Here is a 22,220-nt window from a genome sequence, read left to right as displayed (position 1 = left end):
AGGGAGACACAGCAAAACATGATGTATACAGATCAATACGCATTCAAATTCAAATTTGCTAAGGTGTTTATAAAGAGTCGTCACACAGTGGGCATGCAAAATAAATAGTTGTTTATAAAATAGCAGTAAAAGTTATGGTTCATCATAGGACAGCATAAATTGGTATGTCTTCAAAGACTTGTCAGAGCCATTCAGACTGGGGACTCCTTCAATGATTGATGGACAGCTTTCCCCATGTAGCTCCTGCTAAGAAAATTAATAAGTACCAGTTATGTGCAGCTGCATTCCAGGGGCCACCATAAACTCCACCAACCACCATCAACACCATCAGCTCCAGGGACCACCATCAGCTCCACCAACAACCATCAACAATATCAACTCCAGGAGCCACCATCAATACCATCAACTCGGGAAACCACCATCAATACCATAAACTCGAAGAACCACCATCAACTCCACCAACCACCATCAATGCTATCAACTCGAAGAACCACCATCAACTCCACCAGCCACCATCAACACTATCAGCTCCAGGGACCAACATCAGCTCCATCAACAACATCAATTCCAGGAACCACCATAAATACCATCAACTCGAGGAACCACCATCAACTCTACCAACTGCCATCAATACCATCAACTCCAGGAACCACCATCAATACGATCAACTCAAGGAACCACCATCAACTCCACCACCCACCATCAATACCATCAACTTGAGGAACCACCACCAACCCCACCAACCACCATCAACACCATCAGCTCCGGGGACCACCATCAGCTCCACCAACAACCATCAACAACATCAACTCCAGGAACCACCATCAATACCATCAACTTAAGGAACCACCATCAGCTCCACCAACTACCATCAATACCATCAACTCGATGAACCAGTTTCACTTTCACCAACCACCATCAACAACATCAGCTCCAAGGACCACCATCAGCCTCACCACCCACCATCAGCACCATCAACTCCACCAACCACTATCAATACCATCCACTCGAGGAACTACCATCAGCTCCACCAACCACCAACAACTCCACCAACCACCATCAATACCATCAACTCAAGGAACCACCATCAGCTCTACCAACCACCATCAGCACCATCAACTCCACCAACCACCATCAATATCATCAACTCGAGGAACCACCATCAACTCCACCAACCACCATCAACACTATCAGCTCCAGGGACCACCAACGACCATCAACAACATCAACACCAGGAACCACCATCAACTCTATGGAAGATTTCATGGGTCTGAACAGACTATAAGGGAACAGGACCTTTTTTAGAAAAGACATAATTTCTTAATTGCAGCCTCCAGTGAGACTGATAGACTGGTTAGTCTAAATAGGAAAGGAGATGAGACAGATATGTAGAGGATGGGGTGGGGCAGACAGATGGAAATTTCATAGACAAAAGATATGCATTTCTTATTTGAATGCATAGATGTTTACTGCCCTCCTTCCAGTGGTGTCCTTTCTAAATTAAATCAAATTTATTCACATAAATCCAACATATTCAGGTATACACTGATACTGTGAAACAAAGTTCCTGAATTATAAAACCACACACAAAAATTGTATAACTTCACATAATTTAAATAAGGTAAGAGTTCAGCTTTAAGCTGTCAGAATAATAGTTATACATCTGTGGTTAAAACTGAGAAAACTAAAAAGATATAATGCAAAAAAAAAAAGAAAACAGAAACCAAATGTTTCAATATGGCATGAAAGTTAATGTCTGAAAATCAGCTAAATTGGTATCACTGCTGGGTTTGTGCTGCACATTTCATTTCACCTGGCAGCAGCATCTTTTTCTTCTGCCAGTCCCAAACTAGATTCATCTTAAACTGAACAGTGTAATTGTTGTTTCAAAGTCCTGGAAAGTTAGATTGCACAAAGTGAACTCTGTAACCTTTGAGACCTCCTGAAAAGATGTTTTCTGAATTCATCTGCTGTTAAGTAATATATAAATGGATTCATGCAGCAATTAAGGCTGGCAAGCAACACAAAAATGCCGTTACAGAAAGACAGTACACAGAGAGAGGAGCAGTGCTGCAGATGTACGGCCACAGAATAGAAGGGAAGATTGATATGGTAGGGTGCAAAGCACATAAGAAAAACTGCTGTGCACATCAAAATGGTCCTTAGTGCCCTCTTTATTTTCTCTTTGTCTTGAGAAAATGTTTGATTCTTCCTTAGAGACTGCATAGTTTTCCATGTACAAATTGTGATGATCACAAGAGGAAGAATGAATCCTGTCATTTCAGATCCAGTCAGTATTGCAATTAAATATTCTAGAGCAACGTTTTTCATTCGTATGTCAGTGAAGCATGGCCTATGATTCACAGGATATAGTTCACGGCTAATGACAAATGACACACAGCCAGCCCCCACTGATAACCAGACCAAGATGCTTATAAATATGTCATATTTTTGCTTCCAATGTTTTGCTTGAAAAGGGTTCACAAGGAAAATGCACCGCTGGATACTTATGCAGATAAGGAATACCACGCTAGTGTACATATTGAGATACTTAAAGTAAAGGCAGGTCAAGCAGAAGGCAGGCTGAAATGGCCAGTTGCTGTATAAATAATATAAGATTTGCAGAGGGAATGTTAAAACATGTAAAAAGTCTGCTATCGAAAGGTTGAACATAAAGATGAGTGCTTTTCTCTTTTTTCGGATCAGGTTATATAAAATCCACAGTGCTGCACTGTTTGTCAGTAAACCAGGTATGAATATTGTTGCATAGCCACATGCAAAAATAAAGTTGTAAAGCTCAGGTTCTATGCTGCAGTTGAAGGTGGAATTCTTACACTGCATTGTGAAGATGTCTGCCATTCAGTAAGAAATCTTCCCAGAGGCTGATGAGTGCCATGAAGTACCCTAAAAAATGAAGGTAAAGAAAAATGAATATAATAGTTCCAAATGCAGTCCATAGCAGGTTTTAGTATACAATGTTAGCAGCTCATTACTCCCAAGGAGGCTTTACGACTGAAGTTCCAGGAGTTTTGCTACTTCTCAGTAACACTACAAGAACAAATTATTGTGGCTCTCAATGTTATTCATATATTTTCTTTTCAGTTAAGTAATTTAATTAAACATCTTTGATTATTTGTGGGAACCAGTATAAGCCAGGAGTTAAGAATATTTCATGTCCAGCTCAAGCCCTTTGTGCCAATCATAAATGCTAGGAGAGTGAATTCTAATTCTGGGATAAGCCAAAACTAGAATCTACAGACCATGACTGCCACTGGTTCACTAAAGATATGTATTAAGTACGATTAACTGCATGCAGTAATTGTGTGTGTGTGTGTATGTGTGTGTGTAGGATTATAATTCACAAAGTCAGTACTGTCAATGAATTAATACCCATCCTGTTTTCAGGCACAGCATGCTGAGGAACACTGGTGGGACAGACACTCATCTGGCTACTATGTACCCTTCCCGTTCCTGGACTGTATCAAATAATTTGAACTACTTTTCCATGTCTGGACACAGTCAGATTCCATAGATTTTCACCAACAAGGCCAGCAAGGATCAGAGTTCCTTCAGTTTCATGGGAAAACATCCATGTAATGGAACATTCAAAATGTCAAAGTTTTTTCCACCAACAGAAGAGTTCAAAATGTATTTGATTGCTTCTGCTGGCGTTAAATTAATAAGAGATTACAAATGGTGGGGATCAGGCAATTTGCCCTTCGCCTGCTGTAAAGCAATTTTGGAGTTGGTACATGTAATCAGCAGGGAGTGCTGGGGTGGTGGGGCCTTTCTGTCTGAATAAACATGAGTTCTCTGGGGGGGGGGGGTCAATTTTCTTTTGGATTAATATTTTTTTTCCTGTTGATGTTTTTGTACTTCAGTATTGTGAAGTACATCCATCTTATGCACCCAGCCGTCAAAATCGTCATAGCCATTTTGTCAGCAATGAGAGGTGAATTCAGTCGTAATAATAAGCATGGAAGTACCTGTCTACCTACTTGCTACTCACCCTGATAATGATCAAGCCTCACGTCAACTCCCTCAACCAACCAGGTAATGAATGGAATTCTGAGCTTAACCCCCCCATATGCACTCTGAACCCCCCCCATATGCACTTGTCCGAGCATTTACTTAAGCTTTCTCAGTTCTCAGATTGAACTGGGAGTCCCAGACTTACACTTAGCCATCCAGGCAGTAAGCGCAGCTCTCCAGCTAGTAATGAATTTATATATTTATTTATTGACATTTGATTACCGGGAAAGTCCAATTGGGTAGAAGCCCATTTTCACTAGAGGCCCAGGAAGAAAAGCTCCAAATTATTACAAAACATTTTAAGAACAACAATTTTTCTAGCTTCAAAAATAAAACAAAACATCAGCAGTTTAAATAATTATAACAAATTCGTAATAATACAACAATATTGGTTAAGAATTAATACAAGTTATATGACAATCAGTGCAATGATTGAATGAATGGAATTCACAGGTTCCCTCCAATTGTCTTCACAGTATCTGGAATCCAGCAAACCCAAAACTGCATTGCTCACCTTGGCTGTCTCCTTTTGTGATTAACATATCAGTCTGCACCTCAGCCTACCCAGCATGCTAGCACATGGTCCTTACCATACCATCCAACAATATCAGTCTACACTTCATCTTACCCAGCATGCTAGCACATGGCCCTTACCATGCCATCCAATGAAGTCAGTCTATACTTCATCCTACCCAGCATGCCAGCACATGGCCCTTACCATGCTATCCAGTGATGTCAATCTATACTTCATCCTACCCAGCATGCCAGCACATGGCCCTTACCATGCCATCCAACAATGTCAGTCTACACTTCATCCTACCCAGCATGCTAGCACATGGCCCTTACCATGGCATCCAATGAGATGGCATTTATTCTTTAAAACTCTGATCTTGGTAATGATTGGTGCCTCCCTCCCAGTTATGTATCTTCAGCTGTTATGCTAAAGTCTCATGCTAGAACATACACACAAGCCACTGTAGGCCAGCATCAAAAGCTAAAACAGCTTGGAAAGCTATAAAAGACTTCTTGCTGCCACATAAAAAAAAATAAATAAAAAAACAGAATGGAATGTTTAAAAGATTTTAGAGCTGTTATCCTCTCAGAGATACATTTAACATTTGGCTGTCATCTGTGTGGCAGCTCTAAGTGTTTCAATAACACTTTACAGTCACTATCTGTTTTACTGTATCTACAAGAATATCAGAAAAGCAGAAGCTTCATACACTGTAATTAGTTATGATTGAGACTCTCCATTCATAATGAAGTAGTGATGTGTTCACAGCACTAATGTCAAGATTTACATCTCAAGCTTTGCTCTCAGGGTACCTTGACATCCATGTGAAAAACACATAAGAAATTTATTATGATTGGAAACCTCATATGAATGAAATGTAGTAGAAACTGTGTTGTTTTTCTCATGCCACTGATGTATCTGCAACATTATGAATTCATAGACGTTATGACCCATATATATATATATATATATATATATATATATGTGTATATGTATATATATATAGATATACATATATATATATATATATATATATATATATATATATATATATATATATGGGTCCCCTTCAGTAGATCGAACATTTACAAGTTCAAACCACATATGGCCGAGACCATATGTTCGAACTTGTAAAAGTTCGATCAGACTGAATGGAGATCTCCATACAGTGCGGAAAGGGAAGATTTCCCACTTCCGCAATGTAGTGCAATCTCGGAGTTGGTATATTTAAGTAAGAGGGTGTGGGGAGGTGCAGGGGGGCATAGCCCCTCCTGCTATAGACATTTAGTTGTGTGTTTTGTTGTTTTATTTGTTTTTACTTTAGTGTTCGAACTTTTACAAGTTCGAACATATGGTCTCGGCTATATATATATATATATATATATATATATATATATATATATATATATATATATATATATAGTTATCACTTCATAACACTCAAAGCTAAAAACACTGAAACCAAAACACTGAAACTTCAAAATCTTGAAAACTCAAAACACTGAAACAAAACACTGAAAACACAAATCATACATATACTGAGTTTAAACAACATAAATCATAGCACTTTCCACCTATTGTAAGCAGGGGGGCAAGCCCCACACACCCCCTGCTACTTATTTATATCAACTCCAAGATTGCACTTCACTACACTAAGTATATTCTTCTGGTATGGTTATGGGCCCTTTTGGGGGTGAGAGGTGCACTGAACCTGTTTGCCAGGATGTTGGCAATATCGGTTGGTTCAGTGTGTTTTGTGCCATTCTGCACTAACTCAGAGCAGATCTGAGAGTTTCCACTTAGGTTCTTGACATAGCTAAAGAATGCCTTGTGGTTATTTTTGGAATCCTTGGTAATTTTTCTTTCGAAGCTAGCCTTGGATGATTTTATGAGGGATCATAGTTTCTTGCTGATACTGATCAGGGATGTCTTCCCTTCTTGGGATTTTACTCTTTTCTGTACTAGTTTCTTCCTTGTATTGTATAGCTTGTTTATGGCAGGGGTCCACTAGACTGGTTTTCTTTTCTTGGAGGAGTGAGTCTTGGTTATGCTTGGGATAGCATGATCCATGCATTCTTGTAGGTGCCCATAGAGCACATTAGTAAAGGATTTTGCAGCTTGGGCAGCGTTATCCTTTAGCATGGGGGCTTTGAAACTTCCCACCATGGTCTTAAGTAACGTGAAGTTTGCTTTTGAAAAGTTTTTCACAGTAGTCTCTTTGACCGGGGGTGGGGGCGGAATGTGAATATCCAGAGTGATTAGCTTATGGTCAGATCTAACCAGCGAGGGGTTGACCTCTGGTGTGGAACACTGGTCGCCCATGTTGGTGATGACCAGGTCTAATATGTTGTTACAACTGGTGGGGGTGTTGACCAGTTGATCCAGGGTGTTTGAGTTTATAAATTCTAGGAAATGTTGGGCAAGGGAGTTAGTACTTGAGTAGTTCTTCCAGTTAATGTTTGGATAATTGAAATCACTCAATATCAGGGTGTTTGGTAGGACTTTTATGTTTCCCAGTATTTCCAGAAATGTGGAATGGGGGTCCTGGGACATGGTGGGTGACCTGTAGCAAGCTACAATTTGAATTGCAGTTTTGCCCGTTATTAGTTGCAGGTGTTTGATCTCTGAAGCATCATGCTGTGCCATTAAACTGGAGGTGTGGGTATCCTTGATGAAAATGGATACGCCCCCGCCTTTTGTATTTCGGTCCGGGTTTTGTGGCAGAAATGTATGGTATGAGTTGTAGCCTGGTGGTTCTGGGGTGCTCTCTGGAGCCTTAAACCAGGTTTCTGTTACTGCTCATATATCAATTTTCTGCATACTGTGGTGTGCCTCGAGTGCATGCATTTTGAGGTTTAGACTTCTGGCATTGAGTAGCATTACCCTCAGTTTTTTGTTACGTGTGCTGTTTAAGGCAGTGGGTTTGTCTTTTGAGCCTTGCCTAAAAAAGGCATGATGGGGGTGACAAGAGCCTTGGCCAATATACGAAAGCCTAAGGATGACAGGTGCAAGCTGTCTCTAGTGAAGCAGCGTGGCTTGTTGAGCATGTCATCCCAGGCTGACAGACATTGGATCCCCTTTGAATGACACCAGAAGCTTAGCCAATTGTTGAAATTGATAATTTTTTCTTTATACCGTGGTATCATTTTTGGTGAGGGTAGAATGCTACTCAGGGTCAGGGTCATACCGGCCTGGGCTATGTGATCAGAGAGCTCTTCCATGTCTCTTTTCATGTAGTCCAGGGAGGTACGGCTCAGGTCATTCACACCAACATGGACAATGACAGAGTCATATTTGTACTTGTTCTGGAGTGACCTGAGTGCTTGTGTTATGTGGTGGATCCTGGCACCCGACAGGCAGATAACAGTGACCTTCTGCTTGTTCAGCCTAGTGAGTGGGCTGTCAATGTGCCTGACTATAGAGTCACCTATTACTAGTGTGTTGGGTATGTTATTTTGCCTTAAGGGCTGTGATTGTGTGGCACACTGGTTTTGTGAAATATGTGTTTCATGGTTTATGTTGGGGGGTGGAGGTTGCTTGAATGTCTGCTTTGCAGGTCTCTGTTGGTTTTGAAGATTTTTATTTAGAGCCTCCGAGTAGGTTTTCGTGTATTTATGTGTTTTTTTTGCCGGTGCTGGTTTCATAGGTCTATGTGAGACTGGTGGTGTGATGCAAGTAAATCCCTTCTCCTCTTGACTGTCTGGTCCAGTCTTGGGTTGAGAGAGCTTAGCCTCCAGTTTGGCTGTATAATTGCATCCCTCGCATATATTAGTGTTTGGTGGTAGGAGGAGAGGGTTGTCTGTGTGCATGAGGCAGTTGTAACATTGCCTCAAAATGCCCAGATTCACCAGTTGGACCAGAGAGTACACCTGAAACTGCCCTATGGACATGCCTAGATAGGTACAGTGAACTGTTTTACTCATTGGCTGGTAAGGTCGAATAGAGAGCCTTGTCCTTCTCTACAGGGTGGGGGTGGGGTCTAGTGCTAAGGTTTATTACTGCTTGCTATGAGTTTTGAGCAAGTGCCGGGCTGAGATGTGAATGGTTTGAGTGCTTAAGCTGAAAGTTTAGTTTCATGGGAAAAATTGAAGAGTAGACTTTCTGGAGCCAGGAATAGTTACACCCTAGCTAACTGGCGCTGCCTGGCGTGCAAAACCGTGCTAATGCAGGTTTTATAGCAGAGAAATGAAAGAGATAGAAATTAGCCCCAAATGGCCAATAAACTACTAATTTCTGGGCTGAAACCACTCCTCCAGAGGCAAGATAGGTTGTTCAAAGCTCCCCTCTCTCACAGTGAACAGAGAAACTTCCTTCTATCCAAGTAAGTTATAGGCAACTCAGAAACTAGTATCACAGCCCTGAATTCAGCACTAACCTGAAAATGGGCTATACTAGCTTAGAAAGGTAGGAAAACAAGTATATATTTATATATATATATTTTTTTTTTTTCAGAAAATAAAGAAGATACAATCAAAAAAGCACTTTAAATGCACAGAAATGGCCATCACACGAGTGTGTAGCCTGCAACAGTTTCGATTATTTATACAGTTTATTGTTCTAGCAATTTATATACCGCACTTTTATTGAAATCTGCACGGGTAACTGATTTGTTTGCAGTTAAAGCATTCTGTATCTTTACAAATAACTTTCATTTTGTGGCCTTCTCTAGTGCTTCATAGTTTCATAGTTTCATAGTAGTGTACTAGGCTATCTGCCCGGGGGCATTTATAAGCCTAGCCAACAGTGATGTGGCTTTACGCCACCCCATACTATATAGTTGCGCCTCTCTAGTAGTGACACATGTGGAACCCCATTATTTAGTAAACTATACCTCTGTCTAATAATGACACTGAGGTCACTCCCAGGGTAAACTTGCGATCTCCCATCCATGCATCGAGATTTTTCTTGAACAGTGCCAATGAAGGGCTCTGTCTCACGTGAACTGGGATTTTGTTCCAGAGTATGGGTAACCTCTGTGTTATGAATCTATCCCTCCAGCATGTCCTATTCATATTTGTGCAGAGGTTGAAATCTTTAGCTCGTGTGGTTCTGGTGGATTTGGATTTTTTGAGATGGAGCATGTCCATCAATTCCTGGTTGGACATGGCCCTGTATGTTAGGCACAAATCACCTCTGAGCAGGCGGTATGCTACTGAATAGAGCTGGAGTTTCTTTAATCTAGCTGGATAAGGCACATGTTTTAGACCTATGATCCTCTTGGTGAGGTACTTCTGGGGTCTTTCCAGTTGTTGCATGTGCCGGGTGAGATACATCCCAAATGGAGCATTATATTCAATCATGGGCCTGACAAGGGAGGAATACAGAGGTACAATGACCTCCTTTGATCTGGATGAGAATCCTTCATGATGAGATGGGCAAGGTAGAAAGTCTTTCTGACCACTTTGGCAACATGGTTGTCAAAGGAGAGGTCACTATCGACTTGAGTCCCCAGGTCTCTGATTACATCTTCTGTATTCAGTGGGTTATTGTCTACGTGATAGTTTGTGGGTACTTTGTTTTTCCCAAAGGGGATGACCATACATTTTTTGGCGTTAAGTTTGAGGCCATGATTCCGCCACGAGTTGTCCGTTTCAGTGAGACCTTTCTGTAGGATGTGTGTGTCGGCAGGTGAATCCACTATGGCACCCAGTTTGCAGTCATCTGCAAACTTTGTCAGCCATAATCCTTCCATATTTGCTTTCACATCTGAGAAATAAATGCCGAATAGGAGTGGACCCAAGACTGAGCCCTGTGGGACACCACTTGACGGTTTTGAGTCTGACATGGCTCCAGCAATTTTAACCTTATGGGTTCTGTTTTTAGCCAATTTGCTACCCATCTTGTGACATATGGATTTACATTTAGGCTGCTGAGCTTGTCAATGATGCCAGAGTGTGGTATTGTGTCAAAGGCCTTAGCCAAGTCCAAATAGGCAGTGTGGACAGCCTTGCCCTCATCGATGGCACTAGTGACTGTCTCAAAGAAGTCAACCAGGTTTAAGAGGCAGGATCTGCCTTTTACAAAACCGAACTGTGTGGGATCAAGGGTCTGCAGATCACCAATGTCGCCATTTATGAGTTCCATGATGATCCTTTCCATAGCCTTACAGATCAGGCTGGTCAAACTTATGGGGCGGTAGTTACCTGGGTCAGTTGAATTTCCCCCTTTGTGGAGTGGGACCACTGTTGCTGTGTGCCAGTGTTCAGGTACATATCCTGTAGTGAGGCTAAGATTGAATAGAGTTCTTAGGGGCGGGTTTAGTTCATCTTGGAGTTCACGTAACACGCAACTGGGGATACCATCGGGTCCCATAGATGCTGTGTTTTTTACCTTGTTGAGTGCTGATTTCACCTGTGTGTCTGTGATGACAGGTAGGTTACATTCAGCAGGGATAGTTACTTCATCTTTAGGGGGTGAGGGAGGGGAGAAATTTGCACTGAACCTATCTGACAGAATGTTGGCAATGTCAGTAGGGTCAGTGAATTTTTTGTTATTGTGTACTAGCTCAGAGCATATCTGAGAATTTCCTCCCAAGGTTCTGACATAATTGAAGAAGGCTTTGTGATTATCTTTGGTATCCTTGGCAATCTTTTTCTCAAAGTTTGCTTTAGATGTTTTTGATCTTGAGCGTAGTTTTTACTTGTGCTGATCAGGAAGCCTTTCCCTTGTGGGATTTGGCTCTGTCCTGCAGTAGCTTCCTTCTTTTGTTGTACAGTTTGTTTATAGCGGGTCCACCAAACCGGCGTTTTCCTGGTGGAGAGGGTCTTGGTTTTAGTTGGGATTGCCTGATCCATGCATTCCTGGAGATGTCCGTAGAAGGCTTTTGTGAAGGATTCAGCATTTAGGGATGTGGTTTCCATTAACCCAGTAGGCTTAAAGGATATCATTTCAGTCTTAAGGAGCTCAAAGTCAGCTTTTGAAAAGTTTTTCACTGTAGTCTTTTGTTCTGGGGTGGGGTGGGATATGTACATCCAACGTGATCAGTTTATGATCAGATCTTACTAGTGAGGGGTTTATATCCGCGGAGCATTTGGACCCCATGTTTGTGATAATCAGGTCAAGTATATTATCTCTCCTCAGAGAGGTGACCAGTTGCTCCATAGCATTTGAGTTTATGAATTCCAGGAATCTTTGTGCCAGGGTGTTAGGGCTAGAATAGTGGGCCCAGTCTATGTTAGTAATTGAAGTCACCCAATATGATGGTGTTTGGTGTGACATTCATATCCTCCAGTGTTTTCAGGAATGCTTGATGGGATTCCTGGGATTGGGAGGGTGTTCTATAACATGCGACCAGTTGTATGGCAGTTTTGCCTATGGTGAGTAAAACTTGTATGGTTTCTGATGCTTCATGAGTAGCCCAATCGAGAGGTGTAGGTGTCCTTTATGAAAATGGACACTCCTCCTTTGTGGTTCGGCCTGGAACTTGAGGCAACATGATATGAGGTATAGCCTGGTAGCTGGAGTGCTCTCAGGAGCCTTGAACCAGGTTTCAGTTACTGCACAGACATCGATGTTCTCCATACTGAGAAGTGCTTTGAGTGCCTGCATCTTGAGATTTAGACTTCTGGCTGAGCAGCATTACCCTTAATTTTTTTCCATTTTGTTTTTATGGAGGTTGATTTGTCCTTTGAGCATTGCCTAAAAAGGCACTATGGGGTGGCAAGAGCCTTGGCCAGTATCCGAAGCCCAGTGGTGACAGGTGCAAGCCATCCCTGCATTAAACGTGGTGGCTTGTCCAGCATATCATCCCAGGCTGACAGACATTGGATCCCTAGAATGACACCAGTGATTAAGCCAATTGTTAAAACTGATCATTTTGTCTTTGTACTGAGGCATCATTCTTGGTGAAGGCAGGATGCTGCTCAGGGTCAGGGTCATACCAGTCTGGGCTACATACTCAATGTTCATGTAGTCATGTAGTCCAGGGAGTCAGGTCACACACTGGACAATGACTGAATCATATTTGTACTTGCTTTGGAGTGACCTGAGTGCGTGTGTAATGTGGCGGATCCTAGCCCCGATAGGCAGCTCACACCCTCCTCCTTATTCAGCCTGGTAAGTGGAACATCGGTGTGTCTGACTATAGAGTCACCTATTACTAATGTCTCTGGCATAATATTTTGCCTTAGGGGCTGTGATTGTGTGACACACCTGTTGCTTGAGGTATGTGTTGTAGGTGTTGTGTTTTGGGGTGTATTTCTGGGTGTCTGCTTTGGAGGCCTCTGTTGTTTTGGTAAGTTTTTACAAGAGCCTCCGAGTATGTCTTTGTGTTTTATGTGTTTGGTTTGCATTGGTGGTGCTATATGTGTGACTGGTTTTGCTTTGGGTGTGGGTACCATCTCTTCCTGACTGGTCTTGCCAGTCCTGAGTTGAGAGAGTTCAGCCTCCAGTCTGGCTATATAGTTGCATCTCTCACAAGTATATGTGTTAGTAGGAAGGAGGAGAGGGTTGTTCAGTACATGAGACAATTGTAACATTGTCTTAAGATTCCCAGATTAACCAGCTGAACAAGAGAGGATGCTAGTGGTACATACTAGAATATTATAAGGAGTGTTGTGCCTTTAGGGAAGTGGGTATTCACAGGGTAGTGGATGCCTGTAGTGCTTACTTTAGGTAAGAGTTTGGTATTATGAGTGCTTGCTAAGGATAGAAGTTCCGAAAACAAGTGCTGATATATACAGCTAGATAGACTGAGCCACCCTCCCTGTTGGTGTCTTGTGTTATACTTGGTGGCTTTGCAGTTGCCCGCCCCTACTGTAAATCTGATCTGGGACACTCCTCCCAGTCTAGTGTCATTAGCTCATTCTACCTAATACAGAGAGACCATTTGATAAGGCCTTCTGTTTCTCCTTTTTCCCTTTCAAAAAAAAAAAAAAAAAAATTTTGCCTGAATTTCCTTATGTTCTGACTGTGCTTCTCAAACATTTAGGAAATATAGAGTATATTTTAGAGCATTTATTATAACTGTAATTGCCTTAATATTGCTACAACTCAAGTACTCTAGGTTGCACTGCATCTGAAGGGTTTGTGTGTTTTAGCTGCTTTTCTCTGTATATGTAGACTAGCTACTTATTCTGCTGTGTTACTGCCTCTTAAATTGTTTTTCAGTTGTGCACTTGCCTTGCTTCATTTAAAAAGTTTTAAATTGCTAATTTTGTAGAGTTTTAATTGCATTTACTGTTTAGGACTACACACTCAAGTGCGTTAGCCTTTTCTGTGTTTATTTACTGTATTATTGCATTGTTTAGCCTGTTTCAACAAAAAAAAAAAATATATATATATATATATATATATATATATATATATATATATATATATATACACTATCTTGTTTGTTCGTTTCCTGCCTTTCCTAGCCAGTCCAGATCCCAGGCGTTGCTTGTCTCAGGACTTTATTTTCTGTGTTCAGAGCTATCCAGACCTTGCTGTGGTAGAGGGAAGTCCTACTGCTTACCAGTTGGAGTGGTGAGCATTGTACTGCCTATCTAACACTAGAGGAGTGGTTTCCAGCTCTGAAATTGTAATTTTATTAGCCTTTTTGGGCTGATTTCTATCCCTTTCAACTTTCTGGCTTAAAAATGCGTGTGTTTGCACATTTTTCACATCGTGCAACACTACGAGGCTACAGTTAAAGTATTCCAGGTGCCAGAAAGTCTGGTCTTCAAATTTTCCCTTAGAACTAGCTGGGTTCTCAGAAGTAGCTCTAAAATCTGTACCCCCGTGACTAGCACTTGCTCTAGAACCTGCTGGAAAGCACTAGGAAGCCTGAAACTGATACAAGCACTCAGCTCTCCTTGTCAATAAGGAGAAATTAATCATAGGCACTAAACAGCCTACAATTTCAAAGTACCTTGCAAAGGTAAGGGAAAACAGCTCTTAAACCTTACAAAAAAGCACCTAAACAGGCATGTCCAAGGGTCAGCTTCCGGTGGTTTCTCCTGTCCACCTGGTGAATCTGGGCATACTGGGGCAATGCGGCAACTGCCTCATGTACACAGACAATCCTCTCCTCCTACCACCCAATACTACAACCTGCTAGAGATGCACTTACATAGCCAAACTGGAAGCAAAGCTCTCTCCGGTCAAGACTGTGCTAGACAGTCAAGAGGAGAAGGCTAACACCTGCATTACACCTCTAGCAACTCATAGCCCTTCAAAACCCACACATAGCAACACTAAACCCACATATGCGGAGGCCCTTAACATTAACCTGCCCAAGCAACAAGGACCTCCGAAGCCGAAACGCAAACAAACACCAGTCACAACCAAAATAACACATAGCTCACAACACCAGTGTGCCACCCAACAACAGCCCCTAAAGCAAGACAATGTACCCAACACTTTAGTCATAGGTGACTCTATAGTCAGGCACACTGATGTCCCACTCATCAGGCTGAACAAGGAGAAAATTACAGTCAGCTGCCTGTCGGGTGCCAGGATCTGCCACATAATGCATGCACTCAAGTCACTCCACAACAAGTACAAATACGACTCTGTTATTGTCCATGCTGGAGTAAATGACTTGAGACATACCTCCCTGGACTACATGAAAAGAGACATGGAAGAGCTCTTGGATCATGTGACCCAGGCAGGTATGACCCTAGCCCTGAGTAGCATCCTGCCTTTGCCCAGAATGATACCACAGTATAAGGACAAAATGACTGACTTCAAGAATTGGCTAAGCTTCTGGTGTCATTCAAAGGGGATCCAGTATTTGCCTGGGAAGACATGATCGACAAACCACGATGCTTTGTCAGAGATGGTCTGCACCTGTCATTCCTGGGATTCAGGTTACTGGCTAAAGCTTTTGCCACCCCTATAGTGCCTTTTTTAGGCAAGGTTCAAAGGATAAAACCACCACTGTAACAGATACAAGCATGCAAAATCTGAAGGTAATGCTACTCAATGCTAAAAGTCTAAACCTCAAAATGCACTCTCTCGAGGCACTCGTAAAAATGGAGAACATTGATATCTGTGCAGTGACTGAGACCTGGTTCAAGGCTCCAGAGAGCACCCCTGCAATACCAGGCTACAATTCTTACCACACCTTTTGGCCACAAAACCAAGACCGAAACACTAAAGGTGGAGGAGTGTCCATATTCACCAAGGATATTCACACTTCCAGGCTAGTTGCCCAACACAATGCACCTGAAATTCTCCAGGTGTAACTAACACTAGGTAAGACTGCAATCCAAACTGTAGCTTGCTACAGATCCCCCACCATACCCCAAGATTCTCACTACACCTTCCTAAACATACTGGAAAATATTAAGATACAACCAAACACCCTAATACTAGGTGATTTCAACTACCCTGCCATTAATTGGGAAAACTACTTGGGTACCAACTCCTTTTCTCAACGGCTCTTGGAATTCATAAATTCCAACACCCTGGATCAACTAATCCATTGTCCCACCAGGGGCTCCAATATCCTAGACCTGGTCATTACCAACATGGGAGATAGATGCTCCACACCAGTGGTCACCCCCTCATTGGTCAGGTCTGACCATAAGCAAATCACCCTTGACATCCACATCCCACCCCTACCCCCCAGTAAGGAAACCTCCTTAAAAAACTTCTCCAAAGCCAACTTCATGCTACTGAAGACAGAAGTGACAAACTTCACAACACCCACACAGACAGGATCTGGAAGTTCGACTGCAGAATCCTACACTAAGGCACTGTATGAGCACATCCACTCGAGCATGAATCGCGCCATCCCATATAGAGCCAAGATGCACTTCTCCAAAAAAGGAAGCCAATCTGGTGGTCCCCTGCTATAAACAAACTATACAACAGAAGGAAGAAACTGTTGCAGAAAAGAGGAAAATCCCAGGATGCAAAAAAACTCCCTCACCAGCCTCAGTAAGAAGCTGAGATCCCTCATAAAATCCTCAAAAGCTAGTTATGAAAATAAAATTGCCAAAGATTCCAAAGACAACCACAAGACATTCTATAGTTATGCCAATAATCTAAATGGCAATGCTCAGATCTGCTCTGAACTACAACAGAATGGCATTAAATATACTGATCCCAAGGATATTGTCAATATCCTGGCAGATCGATTTAGTGCCAACTTCACTCCCCTCTCACCCCCTGAAGGGCCCATCTCAATACCAAAAGATTGCCAAATTCCAATAATCATAGCCACACAGGTAGAAACAGCACTCTCCAAAGCTAAGAATACAGCATCCATGGGACCAGATGACATCCCAGGCTGTGTACTACATGAACTACAAAATGAACTGGCATCCCACCTAAGTGACATGTTTAATCATAGCCTCACCTCAGGCTTCGTGCCCACTGAGTGGCGCACAGCTACAGGTATCCCGCTCCACAAGGGAGGATCCACCTTGGATCCCGGGAACTACCGTCCCATCAGTCTGACAAGCCTGATCTGCAAGAGCATGGAACGCATTATCATGGAACTTATAAACCAAGACATTGGCAACCTCCAGACACTGGACCCCACCCAGTTTGGGTTTGTGAAGGGCCGATCTTGTCTCCTGAATCTGATTGACTTCTTCGAATCGGTCTCCAGAGCTGTGGACGAGGGTAAGGAGGTCCACACAGCCTATCTGGACCTCGCCAAGGCCTTCGACACCATCCCCCACTCTGGAATCATAGATAAATTTACTAAGCTGGGCATAAATCCCTACATCACTCGATGGGTTGCCAACTGGCTTACTGACAGAATCCAGACTGTAAAAGTAGCCAACTCCGAATCCAGCTCCAGACAACTGACAAGTGGAGTACCTCAGGGTTCAGTCCTGGGACCACTCTTGTTTGGCATCTACTTCTCTGAAGTACAGGCCAACATTAAGGGACTCTGGCTAACAAAGTTTGCAGATGACTGCAAACTGGGAGCCATTATTGAATCCTCAAATGATGTGGATATTCTACAAAAGGGCCATACAGAAACAAATGCCTGGTGCCAGAGCCATAGGCTCAAGCTTAATGCCAAGAAATGTATAGTCATCCCTTTTGGAAAAAAACATGTACCCATGAACTACCACATAGGTGGCAGGACACTAAACATCGAAAGTGTGATGAGAGACTTAGGGACACAAGTGGACAGTGGTCTCACTTTCGATAACCACATCGCCACAACAGTCAGGAAATCCTTCTACGTGGCACACCTCATCACTAAGGAATTTTCATCCAGATAAAAGGAGGTCATTGTCCCACTGTACTCATCCCTCATTAGACCCATTATAGAGTATAATGCCCCATTTGGTATGTACCTCACAAGACATCTGCAACAGCTGGAAAGGCCACAGAAATACCTCACTAAAAGAATCACAGGCCTAAAGCAGATGCCATATGCTGTCTGTCTAAAAAAACTCCAGCTATACCATGTGGCATATTGTCTACTCAGAGGCGATCTCTGCTTAACATACAAGGTCATGTCAAACCCTGAGCTGTTGGACATGCTCCACTTAAAGAAATCCCAATCCCTCAGAGCCACACGCTCCAGGGATCTAAACCTTATCATCACATTGAACAAAACATGCTGGAGGGATAGGTTCCTGACCCAGAGACTCCCCATACTCTGGAATAGACTGCCCATACATGTCAAGCGGAGCACCTCATTGGCCCTCTTCAAAAAGAACCTTGATGATTGGATGGGAGATAGGAAATTCAACCCAGGGATCATGTCAGTCACCCTGCTAGACAGGGGCCCAGAGAAGTAAATATTGTGGGAAAAAAATTCCAAGGAATTGTTATGGCTAGGCTTGCATAGGCCTTAGGGCCAATAACCTAGTACCAACCTATGAACCTATGAACCTATACAGGTAACTTAAACACAAAAATGAGTTTGTTAAAATGCAGGCAGTAAAATAAGTACAATATGTAGATGAAACAAGCTTTTTAAATCACAGAAACTCTAGAAATTCGTCGTTTTAGGCAGAATTAGCTAAAGGCAGCAAGAAAATGCAGAAAAATGATACTTAATCACTGCAAAGTCTCTCTTTTGTCTCTCTTCTGCTGTAGAACTCTGCAGGGCACCAGCCAGGAGTTTGCTGAGCTGTATACAAGCGCAAAAACCTCACAAATGCGGGTTTTATAGCAGGGAAATGAAAGAGATAAAAATTAGCCCAAAATGGCCAATAAACTACTAACGTCTGGGCTGAAACCACTCCTCCAGGGACAGATAGGCTGCTCAAAGCTCCCCTGTCTCACAGATGAACAGAGAAACTTCCTTCTATCCACGTAAGGTATAGGCAACTCAGAAACTAGTATCACAGTCCTGAATTCAGCACTAACCTGAAAATGGACTATACTAGCTTAGAAAGGTGGGAAAACAAGTATTTGTTTGTTTTTTTCAGAAAATAAAGCAGGTACAATCAAAAAAACACTTTAAATGCACAGAAATGGCTATCACACTTGAGTGTGTAGCCTACAACAGTTAAACAGGTCATTTAAACACAAAAATGACTTTATACATATGTACACACACATATATATATATATATATATATATATATATATATATATATATATATATATATATATATATATATATATATACACACACACATATATGTGCTCAGAACATATAGTGAAGTTGTACCTCGGAATCATACCAATAAACCTCTTAGTGCAAGAAATCTGTCCAAAGGCTGTCTTAATGGGGGGACAATGGGCCCAAACTAGGGACCTATTGTAAATATTTCCCTTATAAATGTAGAAAGTTTCCAGAGTAACACAGTTTGTTTCAGCATACATATTTGGGATATGAGGTCTGAAAATGAAATGTATGTCATCCCTTACTGACAAAAATCCTCATATCACCACAGTGATTTACCAGAGAAATGAGACTATATGAGCAATAAACCTGGACATCCTGAAACAATCCAGCCAGTTGAGAGGTACACTCAGAACCCCTTACTGCAATGAATCTAGACCAAGGCTGACAAAGTTGTGGGTGGAAGCCATGAAAATGGGGACATATCTGAAATACTGGCATAGATAAGCTGACACAGTTGCTGCAGTAACACCCTCCTGTTTGCTCTAACATATATTAGCACAAGTAATTGAAATAGCAAATCCACTATCTGGGGAATTATACATGTATTTGCAAATATATCAAGCACTACAGGGATTATAACAGCACTGAGAAACAGACACCAGTGTGAAAGTGGATACCCACAACCAATTTCACCACAGTCATAGTCACATACCTGTAAATCAAGTGAACAGTAGAGTATACGGACTGTGTGAACACATGCATCATTGTTTACCACTCACACACTACCCCTACATATGCAGTCCCAATTGTCAGTGTAGCCTGAATCCTGACCTTGGTACAGGACATGTCTCAGTCTGCCCCTACAAACACATATGGCCAATAGATCAGTGGAAACTGGAGCAGCATGCACAGTCAGATAAAGAAGGAGGCCTAACACTTACATCCACCCCCCTCCATACACAGCCCAAATAACATGTACACATGACATGTGTACACAGTCTTGGCAGTCTGTTAACAATGGCCAGACATACACAGGCCTCTCACATGTACAGTTCACCTCAGAATGTACAGGCGCAGGACTCATATCTAAGGCCTCTTCCCTGACATGTCTGTCGGTCTATGACATCACTGGGATGGTAGCAGGAATGAAGGCAAGAAATAATGATAATAAATACGTCTGAGCCTCGTAGTGCATGACATCTGGACAAAGCCTGACATCATTTGGGGACAGAGGCACAAACACAAGGGTAGATTGGACATACTGCTGTCATACATTGAGCCAGTTGCAGATGTCACTGGGTTTGTTGTAACAACCTTTAATACAACAAATTGCTTCATGGCTGGGAAGGCGGCGCTGGAAATCCAGAAGTAAAAAATCCAATGCAAATGCTGGTTCTCCTTCTTCCGCTCAAGCAGAAAATGAAAGGCTTCTTATTGAATAAAAAATCTCTTGTTTTATTAAAAAATAATCACACCAACAATCTCATCAAGCGCTTTCGCTCAGCACATTGCTGAGCTTTTTCAAGATAAAAACAGTTTAAATTAGCCACTCTTTATATACATTTAAAATTCAGTCAATTATTCAATTAGTTGGAAAGAAGTATCCATTTAACTCCTCATTTCCCGTTTCCTACAGAGCATACTTTCAACCAGCCTTTGCAAGATACAAATTACTACATGTTGAAGAATGCAAAGCGCTGCAATAATACATTAATATACGCTAAGGGGGTAGTATATTTAGGGTTATGTCAGCAGTGCCAATGTTTCTATGTTGGAAAAACAGAGAGGACATTAGCCAAAAGAGTGTACGAACACCTCTATGAAATTAGTAGGAAAAAGGACACTAATGCGTTCTTCAAACATTCACTAACATGTGCAAGCATGAATTTAAAATTCATGGTACTTGAGCAGGTTCATGTCAGCCCTAGAGGGGGGGATTGGGAAACATCTTTGGAATACAAAGAGCTGCTTTGGCAAGTGAGACTAGAAGCAGCAAAGTTTCCTGGCCTTAATGGAGCCATTAGCATCAGCAGTTTATTGAAAATGAGAAGGGCAAAATTGTAAAATAAAATAAAAAAAGAGAATGATCATAGGGTAATGAACAGAATAGTTAGTTATGCATTAAGGCAAGGACAGTTTGAGAACAAATGACACGGGGTGCCAACAGGATTACAAGAGATATTAGTACAATAATAGTAGCATATAAGGTGAGAGACGCCAAAAGAAAGTTTTTTAAGAGTTAGAATAGTAAACAGAGTCATATGCAGTCATAGAAACAATAGGTAAGTGCCAACTTTTTAGTTGACAAAGACTGTGTAATAAGAATGTACTACATGTTGTTAAACAAATACTTGTTATACAAGTTTCTAAAAAGTTTTAAAGTATGGTGGAAGCCACTTGGTAGTTAAAACAACTAGGTTTGGTTGCAAGTGGCTGTACAGCATATACATGAAGTTTTTATTTAAAGTTTTAAGCAGCAAGTGTTTTGCACATGTTTAACAATTTTAATGTAATGTGAATAATATTTGGTTAAGACATTAATAAAGTATTAGGGAATTTAATATATTACAATGTAATTAATGTGTAAATGAGAAGTAAAAGGTTGATATTCCTTTAAAAAATGGATATGAAGCAATCCAGTTTAATTGATTGTCAATTAAAATATTTGGGTTGAACAAGGGTAATATAAAAAGACCCATCACCCAAAGTAAAAATGTCTTGATAAAGCCTGGGAGAGCCCGGGTGAAAGCGCTTGACTTTATATGCTTGGAGTGTTTGTCATTTTCTATGTTAAACTAGTGGAGCTGTTTTTATTAAAAAATCTTTTACTCAGCATCTGGTTCGTGATTCCTGCATCCTGGTGTTTTAGGATTACCAGTGGGTGTTTTACAGTGCCTTGTTTCGTGGTTTAAACATTAATATGCACATTAAATTGCCATTAAATATATAAAATAAAATAAAATAAACCAATGTTGTGAATGTCAACTTTGTAAACCGAATAAATACATTTAATGCTCAAACTTCCCTTGCAATGATAGCCGAAGGAATAAATACTAAACCACATTGCCTGTTAAATTAATAACCAAAATTTCGTTTATAGTACCTATTAATAATTGTCATAAAACATACTTCATAAAAAATACTTTAAATTGATCCTACAAGCGCTGTGGCTCTAAATTTATAATTTAGCCTTCCTTAACT

General features: G+C 41.4%; 1 protein-coding gene across 1 annotated transcript in view; it reads right to left on the bottom strand.

Annotated features, from left to right (window-relative positions):
* Positions 1 to 1,593: 1,593 nt before the first annotated feature.
* LOC122790405 (putative P2Y purinoceptor 10) overlaps positions 1,594 to 22,220 on the bottom strand; it is a 253,663-nt gene continuing 233,036 nt past the window's right edge. The window contains exon 3 of the mRNA XM_044057923.1: positions 1,594 to 2,904. Within this exon, the coding sequence (XP_043913858.1) occupies positions 1,903 to 2,859 (957 nt within the window). The 5' untranslated portion in view covers positions 2,860 to 2,904 and the 3' untranslated portion in view covers positions 1,594 to 1,902. The remainder of the gene's footprint in view (positions 2,905 to 22,220) is intronic.

The sequence above is a fragment of the Protopterus annectens genome, chromosome 16.part0 (assembly GCF_019279795.1).
Source record: "Protopterus annectens isolate FY-2018-M chromosome 16.part0, PAN1.0, whole genome shotgun sequence".
NCBI classification, from domain to species: domain Eukaryota; kingdom Metazoa; phylum Chordata; order Ceratodontiformes; family Protopteridae; genus Protopterus; species Protopterus annectens.
The sequence above is the reverse complement of the archived record's forward strand: the minus strand, read 5'-3'. Positions and strand labels throughout refer to the sequence as shown.